This window comes from Strix aluco, chromosome 7 (genome assembly GCF_031877795.1).
Source record: "Strix aluco isolate bStrAlu1 chromosome 7, bStrAlu1.hap1, whole genome shotgun sequence".
Taxonomy (NCBI): Eukaryota; Metazoa; Chordata; class Aves; order Strigiformes; family Strigidae; genus Strix; species Strix aluco.
The window spans coordinates 28,686,801-28,709,499 of record NC_133937.1 but is presented as its reverse complement, the minus strand read 5'-3'; the positions used below and the strand labels follow the sequence as shown (position 1 = coordinate 28,709,499).

The following is a 22,699-nucleotide window of genomic DNA, read 5'->3' as shown; positions in this document are numbered from 1 at the left end:
AATAACAAGGTATCATGAGAAAAAATTTCTCCATGGCAGTATGCTCAGATTTACAACAGCTTCTTGTACTCTTGAAGGTCTAAGTTGCCAAAGGAGGCTACTCCTGGGACTGGGAGAGGAAGGGACACTACGCTTGCACTGTTTCTAATATGATTTCCTCAGAGACCTAATGTTGTTTGTTGTCAGAGCAGAATACTTAGGAGACAGGCATCTAGTCTGTCCCGGTGTCATTATTCTTATGTCCGTGACCATGATATGTCTGGCTCCCATCTGTCTCCAGGTACTGTCCCAAAATGAAGTACACAGGACAGAGCAGATAACAAAATGTACTTGCGGTTCTCCAACACCACCTCACTCCCTGGCTGCCCCTCCTGAGATACCCAAAGATGTTAGAAGTGAAGTTGTGAGTTGACCCTTGTGTTTAACCAGAAAACAGATGTAACACAATCCACTGTGGGAAAATCACTGTTGGACCTTCAACAACACCTTCCAGATGGGCAGTCAGAAGCCAGCAGGGGAATGCAGCAGCTGCAAACACAGCAGGACTTTTTGTGGTGCAGTCACATATATCCCTAAATACCAAATCAAATCACAGACAAGAAGAGGCATAAGATCATTTGAAAAATCCTCCCGTCAGACTGAATACATCCAAGTGCATTGGTGACACAGGCTGCGCCATACATGTTTGCCAAACAGAGGGGTACCTGACTCATAGAGATCACCAGAAGTGCCTCAATATTTTGATGCTTCAGGCACAAGCATGGCCTGGTATCACTGTTGGCTAGAGGGAATCGTACCAATAAATAAATAAAACAGATATGGTCTGGGGAGCTCAGTGGTGATTTGAGGAGGCTCAGCTCCTACTGCAAAACAATAATGTCCCTCACTGCTCCCCACAAGTCTGAAAATATTCCCCACCGTTCTTAACCTTTCCCAGCAGAGCTTCAACTAAAGCCTTTCATCCCAGAAACAGAATTATTAAGCATAGAGACATCATTTCTGCCTCCCAAACTCCATAAACTGCAGTTCACTGGAGACACCAAGAAGCTAGTGGGGAGATATATTTTTGACCAGATCTATCTTTCTTCAGTGTTGGCTTCATCATCACTGATAGACAAGATAACCAGCCAAATACTCCATACCCAATATGATTTGTATGTTTCATGTATAGCCCTCTTCCATTAATTCTCCTAAATCTTAGGAGTGTTCATCATTTCATGACCCCACCTGATCGCTATTTTCCACTCAGCAGCCTGACAGGTGAAGGAAAAGAATGTCAGTTCTGCCACGCAGTGAAAAGTTTGCTGAGACTAACACACCTCTTCCATAAGGATGATGAAGGTGGCATTGTGTCCCTGCTCCGTGACCAACTTTCCATCAGTAGTGATGATCTGCAGTCCCCGAGGTGCTTTTCCAGGGCATTTCTCCATCTTGGCCATGTACTTCTCTCGCAAGCCATCTGTGCAGTTGTTAGACACAATCCTTCTGTACCTGGTGAACAGTAAGAAAAGGAGATGGGGCTCAGGTGGTGGGCGGAAAAGTTTCTTTGTTTTGTTTTTGTTTTGTTTCTCCATACTAATGCATGTGTTTTTTCAAAGGCTAACTGCCTGCATGATTCCCTCACTGAAAGGAAGGCTCAGAGAAACCTTTATTAAATCGGAGAAAGCCAAACAATTCACAATCCAACCTTCTCCAGAGATTCTCAGCAGCATCACTGAGAATAGACACACTTTGTGGAGGTGAATTACTCTGCACTGCTAAAAGGCAGAGAAATCCTCCAACTCCCCATGCCTGCAGGATTGCACCCTGCATCCCAGCTTTTTAATTATGCTTTTTATTACATTTTGTCTTCCTCTACTCTGCTAGAAGACACTTGAAATGATCTGCCAAGAGCTTTGTCCAGTCAAATTTTAAAATGGTTCAAGGAATGGGTTTTTCTCTTGGCTCTTCTTGGAAGAGATAAGCTAACTATAAACACACTTTCTTGTTATTCCCAGTGTTGTTGAGGGAGAATAACCCTTTCTAGTAATTTCACAGTAAAAATACAGAATTGGTTAAGAAGACACAGACTCCAAATATTTCATTCTTGCTCTCTGCCAAGAAAGCTACAAGCAGTCATACTGGCCAGGGCTCCTGTAATTACATTCCATATTTATAGCAACCTTTCAGCTGAAATGGGGTCTCTGAAGTTGCATGGCTCCACACTCCCAGCAGCCTCACTTTGTTCAGCCACCCACAACCACCAGCCATGAACAACCTTGTCATAACTATTGAGCATGCAGGACCCATGACTCAGAAGCAGCCCTGCAAAGTCTGCAGGGCCTGCACTGCCTGAGAAGAAACATTGCAATTTTGTACCAACAGTGCAACCACAGTTTCGGAGTATCCCCTGCACAATAGAATAGCATTTGCAAAGAGATACTAGCATAATAAACCAACCCTTGATATCTGTTCTGGGTAAAACCAAGAGAAACCAGCACATGTAGCTTGTCTGAAATCGCACGGCATTGTATATACAAAGTTAAAATGGTGGAGGGGAAAAAAAAAAAAGGGCTAAAAATTGCTCATTTGAGTCTTACCAGAAGCTGTTATAAATAGAAGCTGTAAGACAGGAAGAGCTTCAATGAAAAACAATGTGAAATACCTTGAATCTGTCCTTTTAAATGTTCAGCTGTCTCTCAGATAGACCTTCTTGATTCGTGTTTTAATTTTGCAGCAAAGGGGAGCTCCAAGTCTAGGCTCCAGGGATCATACATCACTTGATAGCAATACAATATCTACATGTCACTTATGTTAATGTGCTTCTCCCTGTCTCTGAGGAATGAGGCAATGTTCCATACAGATGCTGCTGCAAACATTACCTCTCGAATAAGATTGGAAAAGAGCCAGATGGAATGCAGAGAAAAAAGAACCATTCAGGTTCTCTTGTCTACTGCAAGGTCACCAAAACCAAAGAGATTGCAAGATTCACTTACCCGGTGCTGTTCAAGTAGCTTTGACCAATACTGCAATCCTTGGACAAGGAGGATGGGCTGAACCAGAAGGCTGGGACGCACTGGTTGTTGCTGTGCCTCTCATACCCATAGTCACTATGGAGACAAGTCATAAGTGCATCACTGTACCCATTCACTAGATTTAGCTCAGAGTTTTAGGTGACGTTTTTGCTCCCAAAGCAAGTGTGTCCTGGTGGCTCTCTGTTGGATGGCACACCATCATGGATTGGGCTCATCCAGAGACAAAGTACTTGATTAGTTTGAGAGGCAGGGACACAGTGGACTTGTGTTTCATTTGGTAACAAACCATGGTCAGAGATTCAGAGAGAAAACTGTATTGTTCATTTCTTTTCCTATTAATCTCTAAATATTTCACTTGGGTTCTCTTGGTTTGCTTGTTTTTTGCAGTCTTTGCTTTCAGAACAAACCAGACTAATTCCAAGATCTAATGACACTTTTTCCCAACAAGTTAGGAATATAAAACACTAGGAGCAGTTCCTGAACAACCAGCTAAGTTATGTAGATTTACATATCTTAATGGCCTACCTGCTCTTTGACTGAGCTATGACTGGCCTAAAAGAAAAACATAGCTGTTGTTTTTCCAACACTAAACTAAAACAACACAGCCAGTTTTGTAGTCCAAGGCTTACACGGTATTGTGTCACATGAGGAAGGTAATCCAAAGTATTGATGCTTCCTTGGACCACCAAAGAGTGGAAGTGTACACAACCACATCCAGGACTTCTTTTTACAACTGCCTTTGCATACCAATATAATGATGAAACAATAGGATTAATCCAAAGCTTTCCATAAGTTTTAATAGGGTCTGGATCAGGTTTCTATGCATAGCCTATATTGGCAGGCTGGATTCAAGAGGCAAATAAAGAGAGATTCTGGATTATTGCCTGAAGCAGGTTAACAAATGCCAACAAACTAAACCTCTGTGGAAACACAGACACTACAGAAGCCACTGCCTTGATAGCTCTCTGTGCCCTTTAGGACACTCTGAGTTTTATCGTTGCCCTATTCAGAGTCTGAATTGCCAACAGAAAGTCTCTAGGAAGACCTCTGGTGAGACAAAATTGTGCTATGTCCCCAGTGACCCAGGCTGCTACTGTTCCTTTTTTGGAGGGCAAACATTCTGCAAGCTACTTTAAAAGGTTTGGAGATTCCCTAATGCTCTTTCTCTCAACATTCAATTTAATCATTCTCAGTGGGTCTGACCTGCACAGTCAAAAATGCCTGGCAGTGACTTGGTAATTAAAAATATTCAGGAGGAGCTGTACTTTGCCCCAAAGAAGAAAAGAGCTGCATAAATATTTAATAAAATTAAAGACAACATTGCTGTATGCCCTCAAGGTTCTGTGCTTGTTCATTAACTTCTGGTAAATGTATATTAAAACCTTGCATGTTGCCCACCTTCCTTCTCATAAGCCCCAGGGTTTGCATAAGTTAAGGAAATAATCAAGTCCAGCTGCTGCGCTGTCTTTCTCAGGAAAGCTATCTTGACAGAGTAAATAAAGAAGCAGGAGGAGGGAAAAGAAAGACCAGTGAGAACTTTAATAACACTTCTGAGTTCCTTCTGCCATTCTCTTTGTCAGAAAAAGGCCAGGGTTTGCTTTTGGAAATGACTGTGTGGGTTGGCAGGAGTCACCCCCGATCTTGACTCATGAAGATTTGTTGAACTGGGGCCCTGGATCATGATTTATGCCCCTGAAATTCAGATCAGCCTTATATCTAACAGCAGGAAACAGACAGCACTGCAACATGAGGCAGACAGGGGCAAGGGCACTGTGAACAAATGGGAGGGAGCACAGCCCTCATGGCTTGTGCTGAAGGGCTCCTGCAGTCATTTGCCCTGTCTGCACAGCTTTCGAGGGCAGGTGTCACCACACCTAGTAGCATGGGATGCTCTGTGACCACAACCAGCCTCCAAACCTACTTACTGGGGAAGCAGAGAGACTGCCTGTTGGGACCTCCTGGTCAGTGTACTCACATAAGCACAGCTTCTGACCCTCCTCCTTTCCCTGACACTCCACAGGACTTGCTCAGTTCACATACAAGAGACAGGCCAGTCAGTGCTTCCAAGAACAACAGGCAATTGTGAACCCAGTCAGAAAAGGCATCAAGCAAAAGAGTAGGAGCTGTCCTTCCAACTGTAGATACCTACAGTGGGGATGTATCTCCATAAGCTCCCCGCCCAGAGCCTTCTTTTAGTCAGCAGAGAGAAAAGGCACTTCTCAGGACCTCCCCTTCTCATACTGACACACAAAAGAAGGCAGATGAATCATACTCTAGAATAACCTGTATCTTGCCACTGACTAAATAACTGTCTCATCCTTTAGAAGTCACAAGTAACCCTTCCTCTCTGAAAATTACTTTTAAGATAATCAAGCTTGGTGCCCCATTTCCAGCACCGCTAGTACTTTCTTCAGACTGATTGCCCCACACCTTCTTCCATCCAGCCCTGCAGACTAGCATCAAAACTCACCCTTAAACTGAAGCCGGTTCTTCTGATTCTCCATCACCATCTACAACAATTTTGCAATTGGAAGCCAGTTATCAATTCTGTTGGCAGTGCAGAGTCTAAAACAAAAGCCAGCTTGCTGTCCTCTAACTGCATTTCCTCTGCAGGACAGACAAGATTAACAGCAATATTCTCTCATATTAGTGGGAAAATTAAGCAAAAATGCAAGGAACACATCAATCGATTGAAAAGATGCATTCTGATGCAGACCCTTTTCAAGGTAGAACAGCACTTAAGGCCAATTTAGCTACCACAGTTTTCCACTTACAGCTTAGAAAAGACAAGCTTCACTGTGAAAATAGAAAGCTGGTGAGGCACAAAGCCACAAGAAAAAAAAAAAGAGCAAATTCATAAGCATCTCTGGAGATTGGTGCTTGGTTCAGCTCAGAGGCATATGCCAATGCCAAGGGCAGATACTGCAAGGCAAGATAGTCTGTTCATCCTGCAAATTCGCACGATGAGAACAAAGGGAAAGGATCTCCTGAGTCAAGCTAAGGAGTCTCAAATGTAATTTTGGCTTTAGGAGCAAATTAAACATCCATCCAGATAAGATGAAAATCTCTGCTCTATATCCCTGAACCTCTCTTAGAGCCAAACTACTCTGATATTCAAGAAAACACTGGTCTTTATTTATTAATTTATGCTGCATTTCAGTGTGTCCACGTTCTAAAAAGAACTTAAGTCTCAGCTAAGTCCAACTAAGTGTGCAGATCTCATGCCTCACGCCTCTTCAAGAAGGATTCGAAGGTAAGTGAAGTTTTCAAGAATCACACCAATACCAAATCAGACACTGATCCTGATAACCTACCATAAAAATGAAAATGTTTTCTCAGCTGATCTGCTTTCAGGGTATTTTGAATTCCATTCAAATGACATTCTGATCGTTTAAGCTGAAACATCACAGCTATTGACAGTCTTAAATCTTTGAAATATTGGCTATCACAGGTTCCCTGTAGGAATTCCTTGTGCAGAGATCCTAACTGTTATGCATTCTCCCATCTCTTACCCCTGATTGTCAAGCAATATCAAGCAGTGGTTCATTTTTCCCCTGTTTTATTTTTAAGCTGCTTTCAAAGTGACCTTAAAGCAGTTTGGATATTATGGCCCCATTAAATTAGAAACACCAATATTTATGCAAAACAAGTAGCTACGTCTGACAAGGGTGGGGTGTACAGTCATGTCACAGAAGCCTTTTCAGAAATTTCTCAGTAAAACATCACTAAAAAAGCAACAAATTGTTCCCAGGAATTCAGAGGAATAATGATAAAAATGTGCATGTTTTGCTAGCTTGCTCCCTAGGTATTCAGTGACCTTGGACGTGACGACAGAGAAATTCCCCCTTTCTCCTGTAAGGGACATAGAAGAGACTTGGCTGTCATTCTTCTAGACCGATGGTCAAAAAAATATCAATCCATACTTGCAATTTTCTGCTTTTGAATTCCAGGCTTGGATTTCTCACGAAGATTAACAAATCTCTCCCGCAAATGAAGGGGACAATTCCCTCACATAACAGGTATGGAGATCACCTCTATGCTATATGGTATGATCACAGCCACAAAGCTACATGAGACCCAGTTTCTCTGCAAGGTTTTCTGTCTGGCCAGTAGCTCAGACACTGCCAATGCTACAAGAACAGTCCCCGCAAAAGTCCCCAGAGCCACATACTCACCACTCAAAGTCCCCTTGACCGCAGACACATGGTTCAGACACCACAGTTTGGGAATAGTCCCGACCTAGGGAACACTGGGCTCCAGGCTTGCGTTTTTTATAGATCTTCCTCTCTCCCATAACACAAGGCTCTCCCTTCAGCAGCCAAGGAAAAAGAAGAAAAGAGAGTTGTAGTGGCAGCTGAACCCTAAATGAAACATTTTGTCAAAAGGCACAACATGCAATGAAAGCAAGCAATTACCACGGGGAGAGTTGGGAGCTAAGAGTCTAGATCCTTTTTGCGGCTTTGCAAACTCAGAAGCCACCTTGGGAGGACCCATGAGTGCAGAATTGAGTTGGGATGCTAATGACAATGCGCCCAAGATGCCTGGGTGCCCAAGCCATTGCACCCACTTATGCCATATTTCAGAAGGCATCCACCAATGTCCAACTAATGATCCTGAAAAGACAACGTGGATGTACTCCAGGGTTTCTTCCATATGTCAGATGAAATCTTCTACGGGAAGAGGGTGCCCAGGCCTGAAACCCAGGGCAGGGACAAAATCTAGGTGTGGAACCCAGAACTCCTGGCTGCCCTCCTTTTTCTTTGTATAGTTAGCTTTGTTATAGACCTCAAATAATTTTGATGGTGTGTTATACTGGGATTTTTGAACACAAAAGTTTCCAAGAGCACTACTGGAAGTAGCTAATATAAAAGAAACATTTGACATTTAGGTGAGTTGCTATGGACAGAATTTTCTCTGATGCAGAAATAATCTGTCTGCATAGAAGTAAGAAAAAACTCCAGGAAAAAACCTGATTGAAATACTTCTCTTTCTCATTTAACAGCGATTCCCAAGATGGCTGCCTGGTTACACACATCTTCCCTTTTGTTTCATTTATTTAATTCTGTGACTTAAGTTATATGATACAACCTTGCCAAATTAATACTTATTTCTAATTCATGGATTCCATTCAGGAATATCACAGTGCCAATAGTTCTGGCTCTAGTTATGTTGCCCTGCAGGGAGTGGGACATCATACTGGTGGCCAGTAATCCATAAGTAATCTTCAGAGGGTACTGAGCTCTCTCAGTTCTAGTGGCTCCAGGACCTGAATCTATCCAGCATGAAAATAAGCCAGAGTATATGAAAAGCAAAGCATGTAGCCCTGAATAGAATGAAATAATTTGGTCTTCTCTGCTGTCTTTTATTCAAGGGCTCCCCAGAGTTTTATAGACACCTGCAGGATGAATAAATGTTTTTATTTTCATTTTTGAGTAGGGAAAATAAAGGCAAAGTGAAAGAAAATTATTTTCATGAGTCACTGACAGAGCTACAAAGAGTTCAATGTCTCCTACAATTCAATCACAAGGTGAGGTTTTACATTGCCCTGAGCACTGAGGGCAAAAAGATCCTGCTGGTACAATGGAATATTTTCATACAAAGAGGAGTTAACAATCTTCCTAACTTGTCCAGAGAAGACTGGCCCCGTGTTTATTCATCCATATGCTTCAGGGGAAGAAAAGCATCAACAAGTTAGGACTGTGACTTGATGGATGCAAAAAATCCATATTCTCTGCTGAAAAGAACAAGTACATTCCTACCTGGCAACACAGAGTATGGGAAAAAGAACGCCCACCATCCCCTTCCTACACAGTGGTAATACCTGATTGTGCAGATGCCAGGTTTGGTAGTCATCTTTGTTACACCTTCGGCTGAAGATAGACTTGTAGTCCACCTTGACCAGTTGCCATTCAGAACGGAGACTGAAGTGCCCAAAAACTCTGAGCATGGGAGAGGAAAAAAAGAACCAGAGTCAACCAGAGATATGCTTCCATTAAGCAAATAATTTCTCATGAATCTCAGCTGCAGAAACCAAAACAAAGTCTTGGAGCTTAATGTCAGAAAATGTTATTCAGTCATAACATTCAGTAATGAATAACATTTTCATGTTCATATAACATCCTAGGATCATTTGGCCTTTTCCTGACCCCTTGTACAGCCTGTGTTGGAAGGTCTTCCATGCCTCTAGTACTTAGCACAACAGGCCCTGAGTCCAATACAAACAGCTAGGTATCAGTCAAGAACAATAAACAACCAGACTAGAAAGTAATGTGTCTAATGTCTAGGGAGCTATTCTGATGAATACATGGGTTTGGTTGTCTCAAAAATCAAGCCTTTCTTAGCTGACTCAGTTTCTTACTGCTGAATTTTTGTGTTGCACAAACTTACTACTGAATGAATTGTAAATGAAACACCTAAAATAAAATATTTGGGATACAGACTGGAGGCAAGTGACCTGTAAAATGGCAGCATCCCTTCCACCTGGTGAATGCTGACTGCAGCTAGTAGGAGTGGAATTATAAACAATCAGTAGAGTTTTTTCTTAATTCTTTTCAGTAGGTCACCCATCATCAGCAGTCGCTTATCACACTCCATGGTTCATCTAGCTAAGCAATACGTAATAAGCTGACTTTCAGGATGAAAACTACACATTTTCCCACACAACTCCAGGGCAACACAAGGCTCATACTGAGTAAGGCAGTATACAGGAGTGTCGCAGTAGAGACAGACACGACAAACATCAGATTGTGTAAAATGGCCAAAATGGCTACAATGGCTCCTTTATTGTTCTAACAAGCCTTTTTATAACCTTCTTCAAAGTAGATGTTCATACAGGATTGGTTTACTTTAGTAAGTAAAGAAACAGTTCATGATTGGGTGATAGTTTCTCAACTGAGTCATTAGGACAGTTCCTCTTATCTTAGTTCTCTAATCTTGTTTCCATGGCACTTCTCAGGACTTTCCAGCTTCTCATGGACACACTGGAATCTCGTCAAGGTTAAACTCTTCTTCAATTAGACTAGAGGCAGACCTGCTGCCTCCCCCAACACAGGAGCAGTTGGAACTGAAGGGTCAGCACTCAGAAAATAGTGGAAGGACTCAGACTGTAATTTAAAACTGAGGCACAGATCTGTTACAAATAGGATGATGAAAGAGATCATATAAAATCTAATAGCACAAGAATCTTCTACACAAGCTTGGACTAGAATGTCAGAGGCCGAGCTGGTTGCTGAACACAGGTCTCTCTAAATGCCATTACAACTCTATGGCCCTCCTCATGCAGGGAAAGCTATGTGCTTGCTTAAGCATCTGGAAGGGAAGGACCAAACCAGCAATGATCACTGATGGTATACATCACCAAAATACCACCACCACAAATATTAAGGAAGTTTACTTGTTGGAAGCTCACACCTTCAACAAAGAAAGGAAAATCATAGCAAAAACATGGTTTAATTAATAAATAACACCAGGTGCCCAGACAAAAGACTCCATCTATTCAGAAACACTGCATGAATGCTGCAGGGTGCCCAGGTTTTGCTCAAGCAGCAGCTTCCTATTCCCTTGGCCAGCTCTGATTTTCTCAGTAAGGAGCAGCTTTTCAATCAACTGCAGCTGTATTTCCAAAGAGGTGTGTAATAGGAGGATATCAGGATGGATGACCAGACTTTAAAAGCCATGAACAAAACTACAGCTTCTCATCAGCAGCAGGAACATCTCAGTACACATTAAGAACAAAAAAATTAAAACAACCAAGTTGATTTGTCATTATAACATGACAGTTTCTTGGCTATCTCAAATATATAAAAGAACCTAAAACTTCACCTAAAATACCAATTCCAGATTTTAAAAATTCTGCATGTACTGAAACCCAAATCTTTTCTGTAACTTATGAAATGTCATTGTGTCACCCTTATTGCAAGATTTAGAGGTCAGAGAAATAATGCTTTTTTTCTTTATATCAAATCTTTCACTAACCTGCATTTTTACCCAAGCCACTTATGAGATTAAAGTTTTTGTTGTTTTAATTACTCTAGACTAAAAAAGAAAGAGGGAGAGAGACAGATGATTTACAAATTTCCCTATGAAAGCAAAAGAGAAACAAAAGAGAAAACTTCTATTGAGTTTCCAAGCACTGACTGCAATCCAGGTCCTGCTGTGTCCCCAGTGTGCCATTCTTTACTTCAGTTCATCTTAATTTACACTGTAATTACACAGGGTTGTTAGCTTTGCTCTCCCCTCACTGCCCAAACGCCTCCTCCTGTGGACTATAGCCTGCACCAAAATTACCCTCCAATGTCCTGGTTTTGGTGAAACAGAGACCATCCAGGAGTCAGTCATGTGCTCCCATTCAGACCTGTCTCAGCTCATGGGTATCAGGGAGAGGAAAGGCGGGGGGGGGGGGGGAGGGGAAGATCTGAGATCCTGGAGTTGTAGGCTTGTTGTGGACACTTTTCTATATCCAAATTCTGCCTCACAGAGGCAAGCTCCAAGAAACTGACAGGAAGGAGAAAGGATACAAGAACCACCTGTGACAAATGCATACACAGGTTAGAAATTAATAGGTGGGGAAGGACTGGTGCAGTGGAATGGATTTAGAAGGTAGGTTGTTGCTGGCTCTTCAGAACATTTCTTAGTGTGGTCCTAAATGTGCAGTATTAGCAATAGGAAATGCCACCACATTCAGGCAAAGCTACAGAATAAACTGCAATTCCTGTTCCTCAGCACAAAAGCACATCCTGGACCAAGATCAACCTATGGAAACCATAGCAATATGGGGTGCCAGGACACTCGCTGGGAGAAGGAGGGAGAAGGAAGGAATGGGGAATAGCACAGAGGCGGGATGCAGAAGGCCTCTGAAACTGTACTCAAGTATGAATTCTAACTCCAGTTCCCCTCCCCACTTTCCCTTGGCACTGGGTAAATCCCACCAGCTTTTACACCACAACTGTTTTCAGCACATACTCTTACAGAGTGCATGTCTGCTCATGGTACTATTGCACAGCTGGGCAGCTCTCCCGTGAATTTTGTTTATCCTGGATGTGATGCATGACTGAAATGTCATTCCTTCAAAGCAGCAACTCAGTAAGCAGAAGTCATTTAGTCCAGCAGGATTTGACCTGGGTGTTTATTACACAGAAAACATAGCAAGAGGAGGGGAGAACATAATCAAACACAAACACTTGCCTGAACCCATAAGATAACAGGGCTGGAGAAATCCAACACTTCAGCAACCAATGCATCTCAAAGAAACTCTTGTTCCTCAGACCGACCCTTAGCTATCTGTCCAGCAAGAAAGCAAAAGGCATCTTTGTGCTTTACAAGCCAGAAATGCTTGCTTTTTAAATCTATTAAAATAAGCTAAAAAAACCCTTTGCCATTGAAATTCTTCCATGATAATGATAATTAATGGAAAAAACAAAGTTTCCTAAGTGGAAGGCAATATATTAGCATTCCAAAAGCACAGAGCATTAGCTACTCTTTAATTAAATGATTTCAAAGAAGATCTTTGTATATAATTGCTATAATTTAGATGGAAACAATACTACACTAAATGTAATTAGAGGACTGTGAACAGAGAGGGACGTTCTCCTGCGTGTTGCAGAGATGGTTCTGGGTCACCTGATTTCTAAAGCAGTAACTTTTCCCCCCCCCTTGCTAATAAAAAGCTTCTTAAGCCTGATCAACCATTACAGTGTAGCCTTCAGAGATAAGAGCTACTGATATGCAGAGAAGATGGCAAGCAACTGCACCCTGTGAGCACTGCTCACCAATAATAAATGCAACCTGGACACCTACAGCACTTTTTGATTGACCAGCCAACATGATGAAGGTTACGTTACATTTCAAGATGACTCTTGTGCATTTGAAACTTCTATGAGAGTAAGCAAACATAAGGAATGGAAGAGTGCTATGTTATCTGTGGGGCTCCACTGGATTCTCAAACAGCCTTCCTTGAGAGGTGATGAAAACCCTCAACTTTTGTGGAATTAAAAATGGGCTAAACAAACCATCACAGGGAACAAACCCCGACTGAGCAAAATCAGGTATTGCAGCTGAACCCTGCTTTCATCAGTTTTGTGAACTACATCACTGGATATTTTTCCATAAGGTGCATGCACATAACTTCTCCCCACTATATCCGTTTTGGGGTGGCCAGGCCCAACAGAGAGAGTTGGGCAGACAGCAAAGAACTGCAACACGTTAAAACTGCTAGTGTTCGGCTATCAATAAGTGCTTAGCATTAAGTGCTCCAGTACGTACATCTGAATTTCTGTATCCAGTGTGGCTGGACAAAACAAGTCCCAAGGAAAGAGATGGAAAAGGAGATTGGTGGGAGTTTATTTTTCCCTACTCAACTGGTGAGTCCTCACATTGCTTTGAAGATACCATCACATTTATCTTATGATTCCTGTGTGCCTTTGTTTCTCATTTAATTTGTCTGCTCACTAAATTAGGGAAGTAGATTTTTTTTAATAAATATAGCTAGGCAGACTATCAAGATGATACAGGGAAAATGGGGACAAAGTACTATGCATTTTGCCTCAATAATTTTGTTTACCATGGTCTAACTGAAAGCTCTTAACTGCTTGTTGCAAGGATAGAAGACGAAAGAAGAGAGTTGGGTTTTCAAGGTCCAACTCTGGGAAGTACGTTTTGATTTTTTCCATCTAAGCATTCTGATCTGGAAGTCCTTGAGAAGCAATAAATACAAGAGCCCAGATGGCATTTAGACAGAGTCAGTTTTCTGACTAAGCTCAATTTAACAAAAGTTCTCCAACCTAAGCCATGGAATGGTAATTTACAGGCTTTAGACAGGAGAGATTTTGTTCTGTCCCTCAGAGTAAGCAGTTAAAACTCCACATAAAATCTTAGCTAATAGTACAGCATCTTCTCAAATGGCTCTATGCATAACTCACAGTGAAATCATTGCTAGGAAACCAGAAAAGGCTTCCCAATCCCTTCTTTGGAGAAACAAGGAAAGGCTTTTATTGCCAGGGTGGTTGTCATTAATTTGTAGAAAAATTATTAAGAACCTGGAAAACAATTTCAAAATGCTTACAGATTCATGATGGAGTCATTTTGGAAAAGGTCATTGGCAATGCTGCTATAATTATATCTTTCATTAATTTTTTAAATACACAATAACTTACAAATGCAGTATATACTGACTGGATAACCTTGTACAGAAAATATTTAAAAGGCTTTTTACATTTATACAGTGCTCTCTTGTCAAATTGCATTGCTTTTGCTTTATCATTCCTTGCACTGTTGATAGTTGTGCTTTTTATGTAATTCAATACTGCTCATTCCTGACAGGTCAACAGAATGACTTGAGGGTCACAAGATAACAACTCATCCACCTCTGGTATATAGATTCAACCCCTGTCCCTGCCTAGTGTATCAGAAATAGATCTTCTCAAGTAATAGCTCCTATATTGCTCACAGGAAAGGCATCAGCTGGATCTATCCCTGTCGGCAGTTTCAGATGAGTTGCCCAAGCATGGAAACTCATGCCTAAACCAAGACCCCTTCCATCACTTCTGAAGTGAACTGGGAGGACATTATATGCAAGCATGCACTGAAGCTCTCTGTACTTGGCTGGTCTGGTCTGGATAGATGGAGGACTTTTATCTTCCCTAGTAAGCCTAGCTCCTTCTCCAGTAATGGGAGATAAGGGTCAAAGTCTCTGGTAACACCTCCTGTCCTCAGCTGTGCCCATCAGTGAGACAGATGACCAGAGATACAAAGAAAGGAAACAGCTCATAAGGTCATCTTCACAACACAAAACATCAAATGTACCCTCCTTTCTAAAGCATTTTTCCTTCACTGGACATCAACAAGGTGAGAGATGAAAAGATACCTCATTTTGCTTCTCACAAAGTAACCAGGGGGCCTCTGAAGTCAGTTTTTAACAAGATTAAGCCCTACAGAATAGACTGGGTTTTAAGCATTTTGAATATCTAAAACAAAAAAAAAAAAAAAAAAGAAAAAATATAATATACGTAATAGACAGCACCTTTTGAGATGAACTACACAAGCAGACAGATGAACGGATCAACAGAAAACCAGATAGAGAGCCAAATATATACTTTGATTGATAATACTGAAAGAAAAGCTAATTGCAGTGTCATCAAATACTTTCATTTAGTAAAGCTTGAAACTAACCTTGCTTTTTTCTCCCCCCTTTTACTGTAACAGAAAAATGCTTGCAGACGAAGTGTCTTAGCAAGCAAAAAATCCCCAATAGTAAAATCATCCAAATCAGTAAATGCTTCACCTGACCCGAATCTGTGCTTTTGTTGTGGGAATGTAGAGAAGGAGAAAGTCAAGCAAGATTGCTGTCTGATTTCAGTTAAAATCCCTCTTTATTTAGATCTGTGCCTCTAACAGGTAGTGCCAGAAGTAGTTATTTAATGGGCAAACCCAAGAAGTGCTATAAAGCACAATCTGGAAGAACCACCACCTGGCAGAGAAGAAAGTCTGTGTTGGTTTTTTTCCTAGTCCCCTGGAGGGGATGAAGTTCTCTCACCAAAAGCAGGGGGAGCCCCAGATCTGGGCAATCAAAGCTACAGGAGCACTGAGTGGTTAATCCACCGCCGTTGAAGGTGCTCATTCTCTTTTTGATAGCCAGCAGAGAAGCACATGTTGCTACTGCTGCAATTTTAACAGCTAACCAGGCATCCAAGGCAAACCTCCCTTCCCAGCAAACATCACCAATGTGGTTTCATAAGCAGAGCTTGGTCAATGCCACCCTCAACATAGTGTTCCTCTCTACAAACTGCTTGGATAAGTATCAGATGGGACTCTCTCGTCACCCAGGGTAGGTCCATGCAGCATCAGCTTGGAGCCATCAGTGCAACAGTCAAGGACCAGAACTTTTCAAATTTGGCCGGTCTGCTCTCATGAACTCTAAATTAGTCATTTCACTTTTGGGCATGCTGCATAGATGTGGATCTGAGCAGTTGCCAGGTAAAGCCTACATATATCTAAGCTCTGCATTTCCATTCCTGTGGCTCTTGGCAAGCTTGGAGAATAAAGCTCTTCTGCAAGACCTAATTTGGTACTTATACAACCAGCACTGAGATGGAGCTAAAAAGCCTAGCCAGATCTGAGTTAGGGTTTACTGTTGGTTATTGTACTTTATACCCCAGTGTTTCATGCTCCAGGACAATTGATTAGTTCAGCATCAGCATGACATGAATCTATGGACACAACACAGACTGGCTGCTGCCATTTCCTCTGATCCAGAGTCCTGGCTAACATAGACCAGAGGTGGAGGTGATGACCTAGCAGACAGTTAAGATCCAGACAAACATGGTAGCTCTAACTCAGAACTGACTGTGTCCCCATACAAGGTTCTCTCATTTCCATAACTGGTTTGGTCTGGACTTTTCTCCCCACTAGCCAGGCTACCCTGGTCCTGCATTACCTGAGAAAATGGTGAGCCTATGCTAGAGATCCTGGCTCAGCACACACACTTACAGAAGGACTTGGTACATTAATGTACTTCCATCACTTGTTGACATTTATAGCTTTTGAGACAATAAAAGAAAATGTTGAAAATTTCGCACAAAAAAGAGGGTCTGTTATGAAATCTGGATCTGAAGACATCTGTGTGTAAGAAAGTAGCAGCAAAGCAAGACTAGCTCCTATGTGCAGGCTGAGCTGTTAGGGTCAAAACCACACAAGCAGCAATGAACAGTTGCAAATTTTGCTGGCGGGGTTAGGTTTTATGAATGGGAAATGAGAGATGAGCTACTTCCCCATGAATTAAACATAAATCATGACTTTAGAGAAAACCAAATGGGCTGTGTAACCTCCTGATCGTTTTTTATTAGGGTTTAGATGGAATTAGCGTTAAAGAAGGTCACTAGTTACATGGAAATTGGATGGAAAGGGACTGAGACAAGGAAGTAGAACCTAATTGAAAGAGACACAGATCAGCAATTAGGGAGAGTGGAAGAGGGAGAGTGAGAGTTATACTGTCTTATGACTGGCAAGATGATGCAAGGAGCAAGAGACTGGAAACAAAGGAAACATAAAAGATGAAAGATGACACTGGAAAGGGGGGCAATTGCCAACAAGTGGTCTTTAAGAGCCACTTTGGAGCTTTTAATTCAGTTGCCTTTGGCCGACCTGTTAACTAGGAACAGTAGCCTGAGGGCAACTGGGTGATGATTCAGGGCTGCTGTAATTCTACCCGGTGCAAATTAGTGTAATTCCCATAGACCATCTCAGATACAAGGCCTTGTTCTACTGCTATTATTCAGAGGGAGAAAAAACAACAGCAGTGAAACTCCCAAGAATATACCAACAGCAGACAGCAGCTTGCATGATGACAAATTTGTTCAAGAAAATCTTGGTCTGTATTCTGTTTCCCAAGGGGAAGGGTCAAAGGAGAATTTCACAGAATTTCTCATGCAGATGAAATCTGAAAGAAGTGGTTTATTTCCATTTCCAAGTGAAACTGAATGTCATGACATGGAATTTTTCCACCGAAGGGAAATTCAAAGTGTTGGCCAGAGCTCACTGACTAGCCATCCACATTGAACTGGTCATGGAAAGCTGTACCACTGCCAGATTCCAGGTCAGGAGGGAGAGAGGAGATGGGGCAGGGGAAGAGAGTTTCTGTGAATACAGAGAAAAAACAAAATCTTGCAATGAAAATCCTGCAGTACAATCATGGCAGACCCTTCTCTCAGATTGGAAAACAATCCTCAGACTATTCATCAGCTCAACGGGCACTTCCTTTAAAGTGCCAGCAGAAGAGGAATACCACTGCAAATGACATGGTACAGCATGATCTTTTAGTTAGCAAGTAATGCCAAGTGCAATTAGTGAGTAATCTCCAGAATGTATAATTACAAAGCAGCCCTACAGTTTGGGCTCAATTTCTCCATTAGCTGCACAAATACTGCACAAAGCAATGGGAGACACAGGGATATTTTTCTTAATTTTTTTTTTTTAAGTAAAAACTGCTATCAAAATAAGAACTTACTAAATGACAAACCAAACCTTTTGAAATCTGGTCTCTAAAAAATTTATTGCCAATGTTCCCAAACCACTTTACATGACAATTGCTTGAAAAGAAATCTCAGCAACATGAAAGGGAGTGAGAGACACCTGGGAAGGGGGATGAGAAAGCATGTTAATTTTTAATGCTGTTTTTCAGAAGTGTTCTCTCTCTTTTTCGAAGCACTCATGAAAGACAACCAGTTACTGACAGCTATGAAACCTGAAGATGCTGCCTCCCTCTTCTGGAAAAGATACTGACAGGTATCAGCAATCTGAGTGTTTCCTCCACTAAGAGGCAGGTGCTCCCCCTTTGCCAGAAGCTGGATAACACAGCATGTTCAGTCATTTCAATCTTTCATCCTATGAATCTGCAGATTTCCAACGAACAGAAATGTGGAAGCCATTGCTCAGAACATGTAAGCTCCAAACACATGTGACAGGGAGAGTTTGTGGTGGAGCAGGGTGACAAGCTTTGGCTGGCACAGGGTATCAGAGAGAAGAAGGCTCAGAGAGGGGATGAGTTCTGTACCTGGCTGGGCAACAGCATGATGAAGTGGTTGACCAGTTATAGTGGGGGAATTTTCACAGGTTTTGGTAAAAGGAAGCATGAAACAAGGAAAGTATGTACAATGATCAAATAAGGACAAACTCCCCTTAGGAATAAAGGTTTGTAGCACTACCTGAACTATGTGAGATGCCTCAAACTATAGTATGGCTCCTCTGGAGAGCTGCTCTCCACCACTCACTACAGCCCAATGATGAAAAAACCTGTTAGAACGCACTCTGCAGCCAACCCAGCGCTGAGCCTTCCCAGCTCCCAGAAAAGCTGGTGTGCTGTACCACCCTCTGCCCTGCACAGGATCAAGGCCAGGCTGAGCTGAAAAGGTGCTGAGGCCATATGGTTTCTCAGTCCCCTGAGGGCTGGTGGGATCAGGGCACCAGAATATTTCATGGCTTGCTCTAATGGAAAGGTGAAAAACTGAGGAACGTATGTGTGCACAGCACCCTACCCCGACTGTGCACCCCACACCAGGCCTGAGTGCTTCCTACAACCCAGCCCAGCTGCTAGCAGGATGACAGCACAGGACCTATAATCCATCTGTCCTTACTTAAAAGCACACAAAACAAAGCATATTAGCCTCTAGATGAGAAAATCTGGGTTGTATTGTCATCAGGCAAACCTTGTCCTTTTACTTAAGGAAAAGAAATCATGTATCAGCCTGCTGCTCATACTGGCTCCTTCTGTAAGGCTTTTTTTATTCACTTCAGTGAACAAAACTTTCAGCCATCACACCTTTTTCTAGTCCTCTTCCCTGCACATGCTTACTTTTCCATCCACCTTGTCTGAGCATTACAGACATGACTCCGCACCTCCTTCCCCCTGAGGAATGGGAAAAATCTGCACAGTGGGGTACTTATCTGGGACTCAGGAGACCTGATTTAATGCCAAGATCTCCCCATGACAGTCTGCTGAGTGGCTGACCACGGGCATGTCCCTCATTCTGCCTCAATTTCCCTACCTGCGGAATACAACAAACAATGCTGATTTCTTTAGCATAATACTGTCCACAAATAGCACTTGACTCCAATGAGAGTAATGTTTGCCCCAGAAAGCCAAAGCCAGACAATACATGCCACAAAGCCCAATGCCTTCTCCATGTGTTACAGCTTCTGCCAGGAATCTTCGAGTACATGGCACAACTTCTGGGAACTGATCTCAGGCCACAGACATCCTCTTCTAAGGCCCAATAAATCACACAATACTGTCTGAGAAAGATTACTCTAAGCAGTTGTTCTCATCATCTGATTTGTCTATTCAAGTGCCACAGAAAGACCTCAGCTCATACTGCAGGTATCAGCCACACAATCAATATTGTGCCTCTGTGGGATGTTTAGGTGAATTCATGCAGCAATCCAAAGACGAACAAATAGAATACTCCTCTGGCAGGGAGAGATGGGAGGAGGAAGTGACATTGATTAATCCGTGATCAGTAATAATATTTTTAAGTCTTGCAAACGAAGATAATGATACGGGTAATCAACTGTCTTACTCCAGGGTATAAAGTGATCATCTGCTGGGACAAAATGGGAATTCCTATAACACACATTTTCTTGTCCATTGTAAAGTCACTTGATGGCATTAGCAGATTGATAATTTTCTCACAAAGTCCCAGCTATTCATTACTTCCAGAAGGTTTTGAAATTAGATCAGATGATACAGGAATGCAGTTCACTATAGCAAATGCCAATATCGTCTCAATCATTTTGATTTCCTAACTTAATAATTATATTTGTAATTTTTGTTCTCAGATCAAGTTCTAAATTTTACTTTTCTTCCTGTGTGAAATCATTATTTTCATAGATTCATTTTAATTTCATGGATCCTCATGAAGAGTCCTTATGTAGGTTTACACACTGCAGTTTGCACAGTCCCATGAATGAGGACAGTGCAATGAACTCACAAGGACATATCAGAGCCTTGCAGTAAAATCCATAGCCAGTAATAAAGCCGGTTGCACCACAAAGAGATATTGCAATAAACATAAAAAGAAAGGAAGACTAAAGTGTGAGATAAAACCACAATGGGGACAAGAAGTAAAACCTACCAGTCCTTTCTAGGTATCTAATGGTACCTACACAACTTGGATAAACCAAGTTTTGAAATCTGCCCTCCAATCTTTCAAAAGCCCCACAGTTTTGGCAGGCCTGAGAGAATGCAAAGGCTGGCCTGGGTCCCGAAAGACGTAAAGATAAATAAGGATAGAGTTCAGAATCCTTCACCACAGTCACCCCCACACACGAGCTCTTCTGCTGGAAGCTGCAAGTTGGATTTAGCTTTCTACAGACATCTGGTGAAATCTTTCCTCCAGATTCCCTCTTCACCAAATCCTCTCTTGAGCTTAGCAGCAGCAGAAGTTGCAGAAGAAAATATGTTTTTTTCAGACAGCTTCTTTCTCTTTTTAGGGGTGCCAGCTACCAAGGGTGAAGGCTGGCCCAGCAGAGAGGGGGCCAATTCCCCTGACCACATTGCAGCAAAGGCATTATTTTCTATCACCTCTCTGCTTTCACCTTACTGCTTTCACCTTACTTTTCTCAGCACCACCACTCAGAGGTGGCAGATCCACAGCTCCCTACCCCTAAGCAAAGGGGCAGAAATTTTCAAGGACATTGTGTCAGCTTGTAATTTTCTTTCTTGTATCAGCTTTTAAATGTGACAGCAAGACTTGAGCAGAAGGCAGCGAATGTTGCCTGGCTTAAAGATGAAAGATGATAATCACCTTATCAGAAAGTGACAGGAAAATGACTCTTGGCTCCCATGTAATTTTGAACTCAGTGGGAGCTTGGACCTGGGAGCTGTTGCCCCTCTCTCATACTCAATCTCCTGAAGATCTGTTGAGTGCTAATCAGAATCTGTTCATGTTGCCTTCATACCTGTACTTACTTTGATGATGTCTTCCACAAGGCAGTCAGTTCTTCAGAATAAGAATTAACTCATGGAACTCCTAGCCACATGATAATGTGACTGCTGAATTTTTAAAGGGATTTAAGGGAAAAACCCTCAAAAAATAGAAAAAAATAATGAATGTCTTAGAAATACAAAGAATAAAATGTTTGGCCAAGATGGTCCCTTATTTGTAAAGCTCTGTAAATGAGAAAAGTGAGCAAGAGAATAATTTTTTTTTTAAATATATATTTTTAGCATCCTCTACTTGCTACTGTTGGAGCATGGAACTGAGCTAGAGGGAACTCTGGTCTGACTCAGTATGGTCTGTGCTCTTAATGCTCTCTTTCTCACCTCAAACCTTTCCCGGCATCCATCTTACATCCAACATTTCTCAATTATTTATTCATTCTGCCCCACTCTTCTGCCACCCAGTGATGGATTGCCAGTAATTTTGTGGGTCTCCTAGAAGATAAATGCTCCCACTTCATCTCTGGTAAAGCTGCATGACCAGGTAAATGAGGGCCAGGGCTCATAACCTATTCATTTACAACCAGGAACATTTTCTAACATACACATAGACAAGGGCAGCAGTCACAGCAATTTTGGAGACCAGCTTGTATTAAATCCTCTCACTGAAAATATTAACGCTCAATGATGCATACACAGTTATATATGGATCATTAAGTATACATACATAGAAACATACATATTAATATACACACATGTGGGTGTGTCTACATAGATATATATTTATCAGCACAGACAAACTTAATGATCCCCATCTATAAATGAGTGTCTGCACACACACACACACACATATAATGAGTCTACTAAAATGATAGCAAAGCTCTGCAGGGCTGTGAAGTAAAAAGGTTATTTCTCTTTATGCAGGTTTGGAGAGGTGCTTAGCACAGGAGATGAAGTGGCAGTCATAATAATTATGAGTCAGAGCTGGAACAACATAAAGCCCTTCTCTGGACCCACAAAAACATCTTGTCTCTGATTTGAATGGTACAGAATAGCAACTCTCTAGAGCAAATACTGCTTCTGTTTGGATGTATCACAACCAACTAGAAGGAGAATACAATCTGATTCCTTTTCCCTGGTGGACAACCTCAGGCAAGTAACATGCTGTGCCTACAGCTTGTCAACACAGAAATGTTAGATCTGACCCATTAGAACATGAAATCATTAGAAGATATACTAGTCGCCAGTGAGGGCTACA

The 22,699-nt window shown here is 41.9% G+C and overlaps 1 protein-coding gene across 1 annotated transcript in view; it reads right to left on the bottom strand.

Annotated features, from left to right (window-relative positions):
* Positions 1-22,699, bottom strand: part of SORCS3 (sortilin related VPS10 domain containing receptor 3) — a 304,161-nt gene that overhangs the window by 27,274 nt on the left and 254,188 nt on the right. The window contains exons 15-18 of the mRNA XM_074831647.1: positions 8,836-8,953; positions 7,190-7,323; positions 2,976-3,089; positions 1,320-1,491 (exon numbers count right to left, since the gene is read on the bottom strand). Of these exons, the coding sequence (XP_074687748.1) occupies positions 1,320-1,491; positions 2,976-3,089; positions 7,190-7,323; positions 8,836-8,953 (538 nt within the window). The remainder of the gene's footprint in view (positions 1-1,319; positions 1,492-2,975; positions 3,090-7,189; positions 7,324-8,835; positions 8,954-22,699) is intronic.